This window comes from Haemaphysalis longicornis, unplaced genomic scaffold (genome assembly GCF_048455015.1).
Source record: "Haemaphysalis longicornis isolate Haplotype H1 unplaced genomic scaffold, Haemaphysalis longicornis Haplotype H1 scaffold_4, whole genome shotgun sequence".
NCBI lineage: Eukaryota > Metazoa > Arthropoda > Arachnida > Ixodida > Ixodidae > Haemaphysalis > Haemaphysalis longicornis.
In genome coordinates, this window is record NW_027526361.1 from 92,356,927 (window position 1) to 92,374,694 (window position 17,768).

Sequence of the window (17,768 nt, forward strand, 5' to 3'; positions counted from 1 at the left end):
AAACGCTGACTCCTCTGCTGGATGGGCAATTCAGAATAATGCTCTCACATTGATACTATGGTACCCTGCGAGTGCTTGGCCAGAGTCTAAAGCTTAGACAAAAGGAAAGTCGGCAGAGCCAATGACACAGTACGATACAGTACCCCATACAGCCTTGCGAACACGGTGATGTGCCATGACCTGTTAATATGTTCCTCCCTCCACTTGGGAACTGTCATGGCCATTCGTTTCATCCCCAAATGACCGCGCAGGCACAACTTTCTTGACGCCGGGAAGAGAGAACACGTGCTCTCCAAAAACGACTCCCCGCTCGAGCCGACGTGGTATATGTGGATGCTGCAGAATACAGGCACCGCGCCGCATTCGCCATTGCAGTCATTAACGACCTTGATAATCCCCCTCTCGACTCCCTAACCTTAAATACTTCCCATCCAGCCACGGCAGAAGAGGCGGCAATAGCTTTAGCCCTCTCCCAAAGGCCGACCCCCGCGATAATAATTTCCGATTCCAAAGCGACCATTCAAAATTTTGCCAACGGCCATGTTTCGCCACAGGCTTCCAAAATTCTCCGACGCCACCCACCCAACTCCCCGGTAGAAATTGTCTGGACTCTGGCGCACGCTGGCCTCGCAGGTAATGAGGCTGCCCACAATACGGCTCGAAGGCTCACAATCCGAGCCGGGGCCAGCCTCGAACCCTATCACGGGGCCAGATCCGCCAGAGATAGACTCCTTACGTACAAAGAAATAACCGCTCATTACCGCCTCGACCGCCGTAGGTACCCCCCGGCTCACGCCAACCTTACTAATTCGGAAGAACACACGTAGCGTCTCCTTCAGACGAACACGTTCCCTAATCCCACTATACTTCACCGAATACACCCTTCATTGTACCCTTCCCCAGAATGCCTTGCATGTGGCGCTCTCGCTACCCTTCCCCACATCTTCTGGGGGTGCCCGAAAGATCCCTTTCCCCTAATTTCCTGTGATGAGCAGTGGGAGGAGGCGCTAGGGAGCTCAGATCTAGAGGTACAAACCTCCTTGGTCACCAGAGCTGCCGATGTCGCCGCCCAGCACAAGCCAGCGGCCACAACCGCCCCCTGAGCCACATAAAGCTCAATAAAAATGTTCTCTCTCTCTCTCTCTCTCTCTCTCTCTTGTCGAGCTCCCTGCAATGACTGAATGTGTAGTGGAAGATGGGTTTTCCATTTGAACCAGCCTTGCTTGACGTGTCATTTCAGCGACAGCCCCCCCCCTTTTTTTTTATGAAGTTAAAACTACTGCAATTCAGTCTACAAATGCATTGGAAACTACAAAAAGTTTACCAAACAAAAATATCGATAAAATATTTTTATTATCGTTTGTTGTACTTATAGTATCACATTTCTCAGAATCTATGGGGTGGGGTAGATTGTATGTTATCTACGTTGGTGGTATACTACTAACGGTGGTCACAAGAGAGGCATTCTCAATGCGGTCCACGGCTTTTCCTATCCAGGTAGCTGCAGGTGTAAATGCAAATGCAGTGTGCTTGTGCGCTGGAGCAGGCAAATACATTTTAAGGCGGATGTCAGCAACTGGTAGGTACTGCACCGAGCAGGCAGCTTCAGACATTTTCAGCAACTTCGTGGACTCCGCATACCATGTTGGCTGGAACTGCCTTGTCTGGAAAAAATGAACACAGCCAGCTGTGTTAGCAACCGATCTTGGTCAGCCTGCAGATATGCTTGCGTAGGTGAAAAACTGCGCAAGCAAAATTCAATGCAAGTCATTCTGAGCACCAAGGAAACTACATAATTTAATATCTAATTTCACTAATTTAATCTCTCAGTGGCCACTGGTAAATAATTACGCAAATGTGACCTGGACACTTGTTGGATAAGCGAGACAAATATTGCAAGTAGAACTTAAAATTTCATGCATGGACGTAATGTAACACAAGCAACAGGTAACTGCAGGTGCAGTGGAGCCGTTGATGATGACACCGTCCCGCAAGTCAACCATTGCAATGGCTAAATTGAATGATTTGTGCTTTCAAGTAATTCCTTGCTCTCCACATTCTTTCACTTTGAACCTATCTCATTTCTTCTTCTTGGCAAACTTAAAAATCTGGCTCAGCATGAGAAAATTTCCCTCCAATGAAGGCGCCACCACAACAGTCACAGTGCATTTCCCTGTGCTTGACAGCTTTTACTTTTAAGAGAATGGAGTAAAAATATTTGTAAGCTCAGCAGGCCAAATGTGTAGCAATGTGGCTGTAGCACCTTGCAAGAGTCGTCTTCAAAGCACATTCCCATGTGGTTCAATTCAAACACTGGACAAGCACCAACCGAATTATGCACTTTACATCCAATAGACCTCCATTGGAAACACCATCAGAAACAAAGCGACTCGTCTGGTCATCAGCACAAACCTGGCTTCATGCCCATACTTTGTGGTCAGCCAACAAACTAGTCTGAAATTTCAATATTCTCAATTAGAACTGAGAGCGACCTCTATCCATTAGCATCTGTAAATGCAGATGCGCCATTTTACCGCTGCGACTTGGAGGCCTGGGTCACACGCACTGCTTTAGGTGGCCTGAAAAGCAACTGCAACATGGAGACCAACGACAGCTATAGTTCTATCAACAACATTTCATGCGACTGTTGCTTGGGCTTGGTTTAATGCTTCCTAAATTTGCTCCCATGGCACCCCTAGAAATATCCACAATTTCTTCAACAACATTATGCCTTCCTTATAAACACCAAATGGCATACCGAATTTTTCATTTGACCTATGATGTCAGAAACCTGCCGAAAGTAGGAATCCTATAATCTGCATTGTATACAAGTTTGTTTTATTCAAAAGATTTGCTGTTTTATAGTGCCCCCAGTGGTTGTCCGGCACAAAACTATGCTTTATTCACTTAGAAAAGAAACAATTTAAGCCATAATTTTGACTCCCGCTGAATCGTGTTTCGGGACGTCTGTGATGACATCTCCAGGGCATGTACTGAAGCGAACGAAAGTATTACGACTAGGGCTGTAGTGAACGGCAGAAGCACCTTGTTTCCTGCCAGTCCTCCTAGATGGTGCCCACCATGCCGCCCGAGAGCGCTGTCCACCCTCACTGTGTCTTTGATTGCATTTGTGCCTGGATAGCATTTGTTACGGTTGATAGTACTTGTTTTGTGAAACACCGAGTATGTTCGACAAACAGAGCCACAGAAGACAGTGTCACTTATGCCAGTTGGCCAGTGTCGGCTCAATGCGCCGGGCGGCTGTCCAGCTATAACCGGCTTAGTGCGCGCAGCACGCACTGGTGCTTCCATGTTTACGTGTGTCTTGGTAGCTTCCATCATTTACCCCACCATTCTTACTGGTATAAAAAAGAATATGCATTAAATTTAAGCGCAAATAGCTCGTTCTGCAAGGTTACATCTCCTGTTTAATTTGCATTTGCTTTTGCCAGCCTTGGCCAATCGCACAACAGCCCATAATACGTCATAGGTCTAGTGCCGGAAACGAGCCAGTGGTTCACATGGCCATTCTCTTTCTTTCTAATTAAATAGCTTACTTGAGTGAAGTTTGCGTTTAAAGTAGTGTCAGTGTTATTCCAACGAGGCAATATTTCGAAAGAACCAAACTTTGATTTTGTCTGTGTGGCCCCTTTAATGCAAATTTAAAAACCAAATTGGTGTAGATTGGCCCGCTGACCAACACCCCAGCATGTCTTGATTGCAGACCAGTTTTTGACTCTGCCAGAACTTTAGATCCTGAACAACGACCTACCGCAGTGGCTTTGTGGCTAAAACGTCGTGCTGCTAAGTCCAAGGACGCTGGTTCGATTCCAGCCGCAGCAGCCGTTATCCTGATGTCAGTGAGAAGCGAAAAACTCCAGTGTGCCGATATTTCGGTGCACATTAAAAATCCCCATGTTCTGAATAAACCAGGAGCCTTGCACTCTGGACCCACAAAATTCGAAATTCTGAGCAATGAACTCAAATAGGTGTAAAAGTGATTTGATCCAGTGAGCAGGATTGGTACCTATCATTTTGGGGTAGCTGAGGTTCAGGTTGTTCATGATGTCCACAAATTCCGCCTTGGATTTTGTCAAGCGAGGATTGTACTTGAGCTCCTCTGCCACTGTGGTGGTGGTCTGCCCTGCAACGGAACAATTGTGCAAAGTTGACAAATGCAGAACCTTAGCAGCTACTGACATTTAGCTTTGCTAATGCATCAAATCAACACATTCAGGACAACTGCTTAGCTGGAAAACAAAATTGCTAGATTCAAGCTGCATTTTAACTCATTCACGCACACAAAAAAAAAAACATTTAAATTAGAATTTACCACAAAAAAATAACAGATTTGAAGAAATCTTTTTGAAGCTGCCACAACATTCTCAATCAAACAGATGGATGTGTATATGTATATGCAGTCGATGCTGGTTATATCAAACCCAGACATAACTAATTATCGCATATATCAAACAGCCCGAACACCCCCTTGGAAATCCTATGAAAAAGTGTAGCTTTCTTCTACGTACATATCGAACTCTCGTTCACTGTCACATTCCGTATATTGAATGCCGTGCTGCAAGTGCCCCGGCAAGTGCACTTCTCCCGATGGTATTGTGGGCGATGGTGACGACTTCTCACGTGTCGCGTCGTCTGGGTGACCTCTAATACTTAGTAAGAAACTCTATACTCAACACCTTCCATGCTCAACCTGCTCGTCACGCTAGCATGGGGCTAGCCTCATGACAACGAGAACTCGGAGTGTGATTGGGTACGAAAGGAGAAAGGGAAACCGTCGGGAGGCGGCTCTGCTGGCATGGAGACCGGTGCAGCGTGGTGCGTGTTTGTTTTGTTCATGGCAACATGTCTTCAGAGTCGTGGTTGCGAAAAGAGAGGAAGAATTTGGATTTTTAGTGACGAAGGCAGACATCATTAGACGGGCGGAGGCCAGTGAAAAGTAGTCGTCGGTTGCAGAGGCACTTAAAGTTGAAATTCTTTGCAGCACATTTCGACACTGCACAGTAAGCCGACATAAGGTGAAGGTGATGCAGCTGGCTGTTCTGGAGCGTGTCGTGTGCGTGTTCCTGCAATGGACCTTTTTCCAGTAGCGTAGCCCTCTTGCGGCGGCCACCCGAACCACACTTGGGAGATTATAGAAGAACACACCCCCTTCTTTTCCGCCTGCCCTGCGCTGTTGAGGAAGCTGTCCCAGGTGCCACGCATGGTTTTGGTGGCAGAGAAATTTTTCGATGGCAGCTGTAGCACCTATCTGTCGGCCACTTTCATGGCTTAGAAGATGGAGCAGCACTTAGCTCTGGCTAATTCAATATGATGTCGTTTTGTTTACATTTTGCCCCCCAAGAATGGCGGATCGGTCACTGGGAGCAAGGGCAGTGCATGCGCAGAGCGCTACTAGAAAAACGTCCATTGGTTCAGCAAAGCGGCTTCAATGCGGCTCCAGGTGAGAGGTGTTCGGACACAGAAGACAATAGTGGACAGTGTTGAGTGCCTCGAGAGTGAATTAGAGAGCTGTCAACATTCCCATGCGCCATTCCAGATGCCACAGCAGCACGCAAGTTTGTTAAGTGTCGAGGACAACATGCAGGCTGTGGCAGATCGCAACGATGCGGCGATCACAGCAGCGATCTCCATCACTGAAGAAGCACTGAAGAAGCCTTATTAGGAAACCTGATGTTCCAACCGCCTATGGCAGCCGAGCTTGCATCAGCATTCAACGTAACATGCACCGCGGCGGCGCAGTGGACGGCACCGGGCTTTTTCATTTGAATGGTATTAGTAAGCTTGAAGAAAGCTTGGTGAACTTCATGACACAGAAGATAAAGCAAGCGAAGCTCACAGACTTTTTTCGTGCTAAATAAAGTGTGGTGGTCATTGCACCATGTTTTGTATTTTCCGTGCTTTGAGGAACAAATTGCAAAGCTACCATTTGTCGTTATCTCAGAAAGCTATCAGTGATGTGCAGAGTTTTCAGGTAAGCTTCAGATGGGCATATTTTATATTTTGAACTATCGATATATCGAACTATTTCATGATCTCCTTGGAGTTCGATATGTCCCGGAGTGTAATGCAGCTTAGCCAGGCAGCTCACAAAGAGTGGCAGCTCATGTTACATTTATTCAGGGGTGCATATGTACCTTTGTAGTCATGTGCAGGGTACAAATTGTAGTCCTCTGGCAAGCTCAGTATCTGTGAGTGCACCGAGTCGTAGAGGCGCTCTGGGCTCCCTGCAAGTCAGCAGAAGGTTTTTTCACACAGTAGTGCACGCCGAAGCCTGCTACACAAGTAAGGGTACATTTGTACATTATTACTTCATTATGTTCCTCAAAAGTCACTCGCAAAGATCAATGACAGCAAGTTCTATGTTCAGGATTTCATGTGGCTATTTCTCGGGTTTGCTCCGATACTTCTTAAATTAAAGGGACACTAAAGGTTGAATGAAATGTTGTTTTAACTGAAAGATCATACGTTTCGTAGCACTCTCAGCTTTTTTCGCTGAGCAAAAATGCGTTATTTCCAGAGAAATCGGCAAAGAAAGCTGATATTTCTCTCTCCTGCTTCCCTTTCATTTTCTCATGACGTAGACATCGCGTCACAAAATAGGAGTGAGGCACTGGTGTGGTCTGGCAACAACAGCTTTTACGTCGCCAAGTCATGGCCGACCACCGAGAACGTTTCTTTGACCAAGGAGGCTGGCTTTCACTTTTATTATTTATCACCGACCAAACGAGAAATCCTTTTCACCGCTCCAGGAGCCGTTACACTGGACACCCAGACGTCACGCCAGCCGCGAATGAAATGCAACAAGTGCTGTTTCAAATATCGCGCTAGAGCGGCTTCCCCGGTAGGCATAGCTAAAGTGGCAGCTTTCATCTCAGCTTGTCCAGCAATCACGTCCATATCATATTCTCTTCTCTCACACGATGCGCCAACCTGACACAAAATACACTCTATCGCAGCTGTCTCGAGTAGTCTTCATGGCCGAATGGGCGAACTTCGGAGTGGCTCCGCCCGGCCCAAACATTACACGGGTAGAGCTATGGCGCGCACGATGTGTGGATTATTTGTCAACGGCAGCTCGCAGCGGGCAAAGAGTACAAGTCTGGATCAGTCGGCTAACCCCGTGCAGTAAGTACTCTAACCTGGGCGATAAGGTCTGAACCAGGCGTGGGCACGCCTTACTGGCGGAGAACGGATTAGAAGCTCAGGCGGGTTGGGTCGCTTGAACACCTCCAGTGCATCTTGTCCCTTTGCCGCTTCCTGCCAGAGATATTGCTTGCAGAAGCTAGAACATTCACCATGTCAGGTTACTGACTTCACTAACTGCGCACCAATGCTTCTTTTAAAACGAAACTAAAAGCATGATGGCTGACAAGCGCGAGGGAAGCAGCCTGTCTCACAGTGTATAAAATCTATTGTCTGCATTTTTTAAAATTACGTCAGCTCGTGGAAAGCTCTGCTTTACATTTATTTCACGTGCTCAACCACTTCAGAACTGTTCATTTTAGGAAGAACATCTATAGGAGCTTCTCCAATTATCTCTCACCGTGCACAAATATTGTGATGTCACAAACCATAGTACCCGAAAGCGTGTGGGGCATCGGCACCCATTTCCACGTTTCTGGCATTTTCTGCTTTGTTAGACAACTGTGAGTTGCGAGAATGGCAAATTTGTATTCCCGGCACCTTAACTCATCGATACAGGCCAACTTGTTGCCACCCTTCAGTGTCCCTTTAAATTTGCTCCCAAGGCACATTCATACAAGAAATTAATGACGCGCAACAATTAGAGCTTGGCGATTTCAGGATACGCCTTTACAACGTAAGTTCACTACACCTAACACCTATACCAGTTTCTGACTTGGTCTTAAGATCAGTCTAAACCATCTTGCTGTTTAGCTACTCTTGTGCACTGGTACCAGAGAACTATGCCAGCCAACATGTCGCACTGTGAGCAGCAGTTGGTGCGTACCTTCTTGGAAGTCCGTTCGACCGCAGCCACGAATGAGTAGGGCGTCGCCCGTGAACGCTTTTCTCTGGTCGTGCCACACATAGGTCATGCAGCCTGAAAAGAGCCACGTGAGCCGTAAGTCATCCCGTTTTCCCACTGTGACCAACTCCTTCGGCCTAGGCATTTCACAGCTGCATGGCGCTGTTCAGCCCATGTAATTCATTACTAAACTATTCACCGAACGTCTTAGAACCTCACCTTACCTGTAATGCACGGCAGAAGCAAAAACACCATGCACCATTTGCGGCCGCCACACCAACCAGGTAATGTCACTGGTTTGCTTCATGTTGTCCCGCTGTCTCAGCTTTCACAATTATTTATTTTCATCCACTCTTTGGCTAACACTGACCTTGCTTCTCCATGCACAGTCATACAAACATGACAGGAATCCTATCTGCCTGATTGACTGATTGTAGGGTTTAATGTGCTGACGCAATGCAGGCGATGAGGTGCACCGTAATGGAGGGCTCCGGATTAATTTTGATCGTCTGGGAATCTTTAACGTGCGCCGAAATCTCGTACACACGGGCGTTTTTGCTTGCCGCCTAGATCAGAAAAGCAGCCGCCGCGGCCGGGAACCGAACCTGTGACTTCGTGCTCAGCAGCGCAACGCCTTAGCCACTAAGCCACCGCGGCGGGCAATCCTATCTGCTTAATTTGGCCCTGCAGAGTTGCCCAGCACGTCATAGTAGTGGACATCAGCAAGTCTTCGAGGAGAATGGCATAAAGAGAACAACACTTCCATGCATTTTTCTCGTTAGAAAATACTAGTATATTGTCTAAACAATTTCAAAATACGGCCATGCTTGCATTTCAGACTTTAATCCTAAAACGTAATTAGACAATGTGTTAAGCCCACTAATGCAGATCCCACAAGAACATGGCAGCACAACCTACGGTATCACTGAAAGAGTGTCAACATCACGGTAGGCAAACTGAAGCCCTCTCTAAATGCACTCAAATGTACGGTATCAGCCATGTACACCTACCACCATGCCCTCAAAAGGACATATCCATATCTGTCGTGAATAGACACAGCTGTAAACCTTTTATAGCAGGACAAAGATCAAGACAGCAGCATGCATGCCATTTTCATTAGTAGAAAGGGCTGCTCTCATTTATGGTGATCCCGCCTCGCTGAGCATATCATATCACCTTTGTACCATCTGCAAGTTTCATGTCACCTTGTAGCACACACTGCAAGTTCAAACTAGAATTCCAATAAGCCCACCACATTTGTTGGAGCAAATCACTAATTTATGTTATCCTGCAGACTTAATGGTGCACTGATTCAAATCAAACTTAATTTATAGAGATGCATTAATGTTAAGAGGAAAGAAGAAATTTGCAGAGGTGACTGTACTCGCTAACCTAATTACGCACAATTAGGTTCCCCCCGTAATGGGACCCACCGCAGTGGCTAAGTGGCTAAGGCGTTATGCTGCCGAGTCCAAGGACACAGGTTCGATCCCAGCTCTGGTGGCTGGTTTTAAGGTGGAGGCTGAAAGCAAAAATGCCCATGTTTAAAGATTTTGGCGCACGTTAAAGATCCCCAAATACCAAAAATTAATACGGAGCCCCCACCCCAGGCGTTGCTTTGGCACATTAAGCCCCCAAATTTGAATTTAGTCCCCGTAATGGCTGCATGTTTCTTTTTTCTCTGCGGTGAAGATTAACATGCAGCCATTACACAGTGAAAAAGATATTTTTAGAAAGTGAAGAAAATTCTGCTTTATACTGAGGAAGAATGAGCACAGGTGAGCCCAATACAACACCCTTTTGATGCACTGATGTGCTCACGCTTTAAGCAGAGAGCACTTGTTACCTTAAAATAGGTGACTTATACAAGTCTAATTTAGCCAATGATTACCTTTGATAATTTTATTTTTTACAGCTAAATGTACAGCTAATATTAATATGAGCACAGCTGTTATGGGTAAACTGATTTGAAACGAAACATTTTAAACTTTAAGTTTGGAGAAAAGAAGTTAATATCTTGTCACTGTGCAAGCATAATTTGTGAGTCCCACCTTTTTAACTTCTTATTTTTAACTTCTTCCTTATCGCTTTTTAAATTGAAAACTACTAAAACTCCAAAATATATTTTCACTCAACAACAATATAAACTGCAACTTAACAAGGGCTGTCTTACAGATACTCTGAGCACATCAAGTTGATATCTTAATTTGTGTGTAAAAGTGCTTAGCTCCATAATAAAACAGTTGAAAATAATGGGGCAAGGGGCTGTAGTAACTTGTCATGTCATACATATTTCCCTTGGCAGCCATTCTGTGTAATAAGAAAGCCTTTTTTTTCTTTCTTACCATTTGCAAGGATTACAACATAGATCAAGACTTTAGGAACCACATTTGACTTTAGGCTCAGCCTGCTCCCCCACATCTAAAATTAAAATTTACTCATTTTTCATCATAACTTATCCGACACCACATTTCTTTGCTGGCTTAACTCCAGTGCCTCAACTTAGAAGTTTTTATTCCGTGAAAATGCCCCTACATTTCATTTGCTGACACCTTAACATCACCCTGACTGGTGCATTCTAACCTATGAATTGTCTCAGAAGCTGCAAATTCAATCTTGCGAGCTGCCTAGCATTAAAAACTGCAACAATCATTATAAGCCACAAAGTTAGTTGCTACGACAATAACCTTATGCTACACATACCATTTGTGTGGCCAGGAGTGGCCCTGGCTTCGAGCTTGACTGAGCCGACTCCAAGGGTGTCCCCTGGGCTGAGGTGCTTGTCGGCTTGTGCCTTGGATGCAGCAGAGATGACACTGTGACAGCCCTCCAGCATCTCTTTCAGCTTCCCAGAGCCAGTGATGTGGTCGGCGTGCACATGGGTGTTCACTGTATGACAGAGCATAGTCCACACAATTCATCAGGCAAAGAACACGACTAACTTGATTGATTATGAGGTTTAACGCACGAACACTACACAGGCACCACAGGTGCACCATAACGGAGGGCTCCGGATTAATTTTGACCACCTGGAGATATTTAATGTGCCGGAATCTTGAACACTACACGACTGTAACCTGTTAAAAGTCTGGAGTAAGGTGGCCACACTAACCACTGGTTAGGCAATGCGAAAAAAAAAACATCCGTGTTGTTCGCACTAGGTCGTTCTGATGCACTAACACTTGAGAAAGAACCAGGCTCTTGATGCACCCTCTCTCCTGTGTCCACACTTAAATATGTACTTATATAATGACGTCGTCTGTCGTTGTGGAAGAAAACCCTACGTTCGTCATCTAAGGGCAGTGTCATCATGTAAAAACCTTACACCATGTTCAAGATACAGCATTTTTTACAAGCCAGCAAGGAGACTTTTGATAGTTATATTGCATTATCAGCTAAAACAAGGCAGTTCTTCAACAAATCAGTGGCAATTACGCTGCTATGGGTGACCTAGAAACTTTAGTCTGTTGGAAACAAATCAGTGGCAATTACGCTGCTATGGGTGACCTACAAACTTTAGTCTGTTTCCTGTTGATCACTGTTCCAGCCAGTTGCAGAAAAAAACAACAACAAATCATCACATGCTTTATTACATTTTGCATTTTAAAGTACATTTTAAAATTTTCAAAATACCATACAAAGAGAACCTACTTTAGTACCTACTGCATAGTACCTACTTAGCCCCAAAAGCGTCCTCCTGCTACACACGCACACACCCATAGTGTGGGTGTACTTTAGTGTAAGGTGAGAAAGGAGCAACTGATATTTAGACACGACTGACAACTACTTGCTGTAAGATTAAGTTGTTATCTGAACATTTGTTGCCAAAAAGAAACACTAATATTATGCAATAAAATCCTCTCCAAGGATGCCTCTAAGTGCAAGGCTGCTTTGAGAAAGAACACAAGCAGCTGGGTTCAACTTGAGGTATTTTGGCTTAATACACTGTTTACAATTCAAATCGTCTGCCTTTAAATGCCTGGTTTTCTTTCCCTGCTTATACATGCACCATCATGGGGCAGCCTAAGCCAGAACGACGGATTGATGGCCAAAAGATACTGGTACCTGACCCAGCCACTAGAAGGGAGAGCAGTGGTGAGATAAAGTACACCTTTGAAAGTGTCTTTCCTTGCTGCTGTGCAAATCAGCCACTTTCGTCTGCTACACAATCGTCTGCCAGATAAGGTAGATCACGACAAACGCACGGGTGAAAGCTGCTCTGTTGCGTAGCCGACAAAACCAGTGAAGGGCACTCTTGAACACCCTTCACCTCGTCGTGGCTTACAGTCATCGCGGCTGTGCCGCACAACCAGAATATTTTGGCCACCTTTCCGTCATTTTAGTTCAGGCTGTCCATGATTGTACTTTGTGCATGTGCATTCTTCATGCGATTGAAAATGTGCTAATTATTACACTAAAGCAGAATTGTACAGAATACGAACTGACGCAAAATTCATTTACGACATTCAGATAGAGATATATGCAAGCATCAGCCCTTCAGATTTACTCTATTGTTTTTTGGGGGGCTGCTCCAAACTCCCAAGAGAAGCCACACCTCAGAAAGATAAATTATCCTGGCATTTGGCACGATTTTTTCGATTTTTCTTCTTTTTTTCCGAACACCTTCTTAAATAATTATTTTCCGAACAATAAAGTTAAAAATGAGGTCCAGATCAACCAATGGATAACACTTCAATACAGTAGGGAAGGTTAGCTTAGAATGAACGTTGCTCTAGACAGCCGCAATAAGCAGCTCAATCAAGGACAGGTTCCACTGTTAATGAACACATTTATGAGGCACAAAAATGTTCTGGGTAAAGTCACTATACATGGGTTTGTATGCCTGCTCCAAGTTTAGTAAACATCTGAAATAAGATACCGTTATGCTCTACTGCTTGAACTGTCACCTTCTCCAAGAACACAATTAGCCCTGGGGCAACACACCTCGCACCTTTTTATGCATCCTGACGTTGCCCAGCACATCACCTAGTGTTGCACGAGGCCTCACCAAGCCAAAAATTAAAAAGGCTCTTTCGTACTCCCTGCTGCACTGAGTTCTCCCTCTGAACAGCAGTCAACACCAGCAGCTGACCTGCATAAACAAGGCGAAGGTCCAGCTCTTTGATCAGCTTGGCATCTCTTTCGGCTTGCTCTAGTAGCGGGTCAATGAGCAGGGCTTCCTTTGTGTTCAGGTCAGCCAGAAGGTAGCTGTAGGTCCAGCTCTTCTCGTCAAAGAGCTGTTCAAGGACACACGAAAACCATTACATGCCAGCAACCAACACAGAAACAGATGCATGCACGCAGATGGCACAACAACTGCTCAACGCTTGCGCCAAATATAGATCTGCCCCAGACATGAAAGGGGAGGGCACGAGAACAATTATCGAAGTCTCGAGCAATCAAACTTTTGTTACTTGCAAAGCATTATTCAAGTTGGCAAGGATTTGAGTCTAATGAACTGCAGAAGGGCGTGGACACAGGTTACACGCAACTTATTATTGTCCTGTAGGATACAATTGGCTGGAATTGATTCAACCTTGGTTAACTCAATTTTAACATCGAATTCAATCAATCTTAGAGATCTTATTAGAGTGTTCAGCAACATATTCCAGCTTTGGTTACGTAGATTTTCCACTTTTCTTCAGCCAAGTGATCCCAACTAGGGCCAGACTAGTGAGTGCCGAAAGACACGCATATTTCACTGCGACTTTTTCTCTGCGCTGGTTACAGGAGTACTCATTTATTTGAGGCGTATTTGTTTCAGCACAAATACTTGCAACATTCATGCAGATAACATTAGTATACTCTACAGTTAATTTTCTGCAGAAAAAGGTCTGCCCCCTTTTTCCCTTCATCCAAGAAATGGGAACAGCTTTTTTTTAATGGTGAAGTTCACCCATGGGAAATAAACTTCAACTGGCAATGAGACGCGAAGCACTGCCACTTTTTCCCGGTCAACTAATGCTGGTCGTAGCTCGTAGCATTGGTTAAAGTAAACCAATGCTTTGGCAATTTTATGTGAAAGTATTAAATGCCTCACTAAGTGAAAGTCCAGCATCTGGTGTAACCAACTAAAGAGAATAAAAAAAGAAAAAAAAAAGTGGGTGAACCTGGATCAGGTATTCGAAGCCATGGCCTACGGAATTTAAGTCGAGCACGCACCCCCATATTACAGCCGATCCTTCTTGACTCTAGGTAATTAGAGGTGGACTTGGTGAATGCGTTGCTGCCTTCGACTTGAAATGGGTGTTAGAGACATGTATTGAGGCCTACAGGAGTAATTTGAGCATGCTGCCTACAGAAGTAGAAAAGCACGCTTATGCTAATAGCAAATATGGAGGGCTTACAAATTCTAAGAAGAATAAAACGAGAGAAGAGGAAAACTACGAAAAGCCAACGGATCATGACGGTGCTAATGAGAGGACACAACCGCAGCAAAGTTTCTACTGTGGGTGCTGTCTCTACTGCGATGGGCTCTGAAGCATCCACCCCAGTGGCGGCTGCGAAACATGGTTGCCCACAGAAGTACTCCTCAGGAGAAGATGAAAGGCAACACAAGAATCCTGCACAGTGGGCAAAGAGGCAGGCGCTCGCTGCAAGTACCACCACCAGCCGACAACACTGGAACCGCTACAACAAGGTTTACGTCAGTCATATATCGATCTGATGATGGGAGACGACATAATCTGGGAAGACCTACTATTAGACATTGAGGATCGCACGGCTTGAAATAAAACACAATGCTTTCGCAATCCCACAGGTAAGCAGTCTTGAGTCCCAATTTTGTACTTGCATGCAGAGCTACAGATAATTTGCACCAACATCACTGCAGCTGCCATGTTGGTGCACAGTGAAAGGCTGTCCACTTATCTGCTGCTCTTACCTCGAACAGCACTGGGAAAGCTGAGAGCAATGTACCAGAAAGGGTGGTAGTGACGCCATTAGCAACCCATGCATAAAAGGTCAGGTACCCAAGAGATGAAAGCTAAAACATCCTGCTGAAGGCATACAACCATGGTTATATAACAATAATCATAATAACCATGGTGCATACAACAATGAGGGCTTTGTCGAAAGGAAAATTCGATATAATCCTCAGCGAATCCAGCAAAAATACGCTGGGGACGATATCAGAGTATATATCGGAATGTTACTGTTAATTGTAATCTTTTGTGCGCTACGCATATCAATATGCACTCCGTTTCCGACTAAACCTCCAGCAACGAACGCAAAAAGTTGCGCAGCTTGGCGCTACCGCAGATGAATGAATGCCCGCCTTAATGACGCAGATAAATTTGGTGACCACGTGATGACTGACACGCTAAGGTGTGACTACGGTGGCTAGCATAGTGTGACATTTGCGTTCTTCGACAACTTGTCTCGGAATCTGCACCGCGGATAATCCGCCAGTAGTTTCGAGTATTGCCCTCACCATGGCCTTAACATTACACGAAAAACGAATACCGGGTTACGCCTCAGATGGTCTGATAATTGCTTACCATTTGATACCCCTGTCAAACGTGCCTATTTAAGTGCACTTACACGGAGTGCACTTGGATAAAATGTCATTCGGGAGCAGCTAAACGGCAAACGCGAATGACACTTTACAAGGAACGCACTTTAAGCTGAGTGTGGTCCCCAAACACACTTTACCGGGGCCAGCTCGCCGAGTGAGTAATCTCGTGAACAGAAGTTCGAAAATCGGAAAAATTAACGTAAAACCGCGAGCGTTTAGATGATAATAAGTAACGTTAAAAGTTAATTATAGATATATTGTTTATTTACTTTTACAAAAATTGAAGCAGCGACGAAAAATAAGAAAATAACCTCTCTCTCAACAACGTGCCAGCGCCGCCTGGTGGGTGTTTTGCTCCATGGCAGCCGTTCTCTGCGGCGTTCTCGTAGGTGGTTTCTTGTGGCCCTGTGATTGTGTTCGTGTTTCAGCCTATTTCCGTTGTATTCAACGCTTTCAGATAATTTCCCCCGAACAATAATGCAGCTGTCATTCACTGCGCAGTGAATAACAGTGAAGATAAAAGCGCCGGTGTTCAGTCGCCGTCCCGACTCTGTTTTTGTGGTCTTGTGCGATGCGCCGATTGCGATTTTAAACAATTCAAACACAACGAATTGTTTACAATATTCCTCACGTGATAAAGAGGGGGGATTTCAAGTAATTTTGCGTAATATTTACGCCGGCTATCGTCACTGACATCACGGCCAAGGGCACTTTATTTCGTCGTTTAGCAGCGCGCAGCCTAAGTGTCACTTGGGAAGCCCGAGTGCACTCGGCGGAAGTGCACTTTAATAGGCACGTTTGACAGGGGTATCATACCCCTGTCAAACGTGCCTATCATACCCCTGTAAAACGTGCTAGCGTGAACGTAAAATCGTTGCGGCGTGCATATTTTGTGTAACGTATGCACTCACCTGCCTAAACAGAACGTCGCATTTCATGCTTGCACGGGCCGAGTAGAGTCTGACGAATCGATGCCCGCAAGTGGCGTGAACGGAAGCACTTGCCTGCGAACGTGCGCGACAAAGCGGTCGAAGAGCGGGCGATTGCGCTACTACCTGTCGAAGTTTCCTTGTAAGTAAACTTCTGTATCTCAATGACATCTTAGATTTTTTTCTTACGCTGCGTCTTGCGTAGAAACCGCGGAGGCGGCTGCGCACTTGTGCGAACATTCCCAAGGCGGCGCCACAGGTACCGCACGTGGCCGCTTGCATTCAGTTTTGTCATTCGGACAGCGCGTCGTTCAAATGCTTTGGGAGTTTTCCAGCACACAATGCCAGAGTATGAGCTATCTTATCGATGTTTCGTGCCGTGCCGTCGGGAATTTATTTAATTGCAAGCATTCTTTGGTGAGTAATGCACCGAAAAGGCGCGATGCCTGATATCTGAAAAATAAATGCATAATCGGTCTAGCTAATTACTAATCGTTGTAACAGGAGATTAGTAACTTCAGATTTGAGACAAAATAGTTGAACAAAATTTTAATTGAAAATGCATGACACAATCACTCCGTAGGTCTGCGATAGGATATGCAGAATACGCGCGACGCGATGCGTCTCTGTGTAGTAGTGAAGTCGACTTTAAAGGGACTCGGCTTCCGTGTAATACCCCTGTCAAACGTGCCTATTTAAGTGCACTTACACGGAGTGCACTTGGATAAAATGTCATTCGGGAGCAGCTAAACGGCAAACGCGAATGACACTTTACAAGGAACGCACTTTAAGCTGAGTGTGGTCCCCAAACACACTTTACCGGGGCCAGCTCGCCGAGTGAGTAATCTCGTGAACAGAAGTCCGAAAATCGGAAAAATTAACGTAAAACCGCGAGCGTTTTATGATAATAAGTAACGTTAAAAGTTAATTATAGATATATTGCTTATTTACCTTTACAAAAATTGAAGCAGCGACGAAAAATAAGAAAATAACCTCTCTCTCAACAACGTGCCAGCGCCGCCTGGTGGGTGTTTTGCTCCATGGCAGCCGTTCTCTGCGGCGTTCTCGTAGGTGGTTTCTTGTGGCCCTGTGATTGTGTTCGTGTTTCAGCCTATTTCCGTTGTATTCAACGCTTTCAGATAATTTCCCCCGAACAATAATGCAGCTGTACGTCATTCACTGCGCAGTGAATAACAGTGAAAATAAAAGCGCCGGTGTTCAGTCGCCGTCCCGACTCTGTTTTTGTGGTCTTGTGCGATGCGCCGATTGCGATTTTAAACAATTCAAACACAACGAATTGTTTACAATATTCCTC

At 45.2% G+C, this 17,768-nt stretch overlaps 1 protein-coding gene across 2 annotated transcripts; it reads right to left on the minus strand.

The window, feature by feature from the left end:
- Positions 1 to 1,334: 1,334 nt before the first annotated feature.
- On the minus strand, positions 1,335 to 16,698 carry LOC144179083 (uncharacterized). 2 transcript variants are annotated; one of them, XM_077707288.1, is made up of 7 exons: positions 16,436 to 16,698; positions 13,101 to 13,245; positions 10,712 to 10,897; positions 7,991 to 8,083; positions 6,156 to 6,245; positions 4,028 to 4,144; positions 1,335 to 1,664 (listed from the first exon to the last, which is right to left on the minus strand). In XM_077707288.1, exons 1-7 carry the CDS (start codon positions 16,691 to 16,693, stop codon positions 1,606 to 1,608), a joined length of 948 nt encoding a protein of 315 aa, XP_077563414.1. In that variant the 5' UTR covers positions 16,694 to 16,698; the 3' UTR covers positions 1,335 to 1,605. The 2 variants fall into 2 exon arrangements, with proteins under 2 accessions (XP_077563414.1, XP_077563415.1); XM_077707289.1 differs by lacking the exon at positions 16,436 to 16,698 and adding an exon at positions 15,508 to 15,664.
- Positions 16,699 to 17,768: the final 1,070 nt, after the last annotated feature.

Bases quoted from the DNA above. Each gene is read 5' to 3' on its own strand.
- LOC144179083 (XM_077707288.1), bottom strand. From the start codon at position 16,693: ATGTTCGCACAAGTGCGCAGCCGCCTCCGCGGTTTCTACGCAAGACGC. The intron at 6,246-7,990 runs GTACGCACCAAC...GCTGACTTGCAG, and splicing joins TCGAACGGACTTCCAAGAAG to GGAGCCCAGAGCGCCTCTAC. The intron at 1,665-4,027 runs GTACCAATCCTG...CATTTTTTCCAG, and splicing joins CAGCTACCCCAAAATGATAG to ACAAGGCAGTTCCAGCCAAC.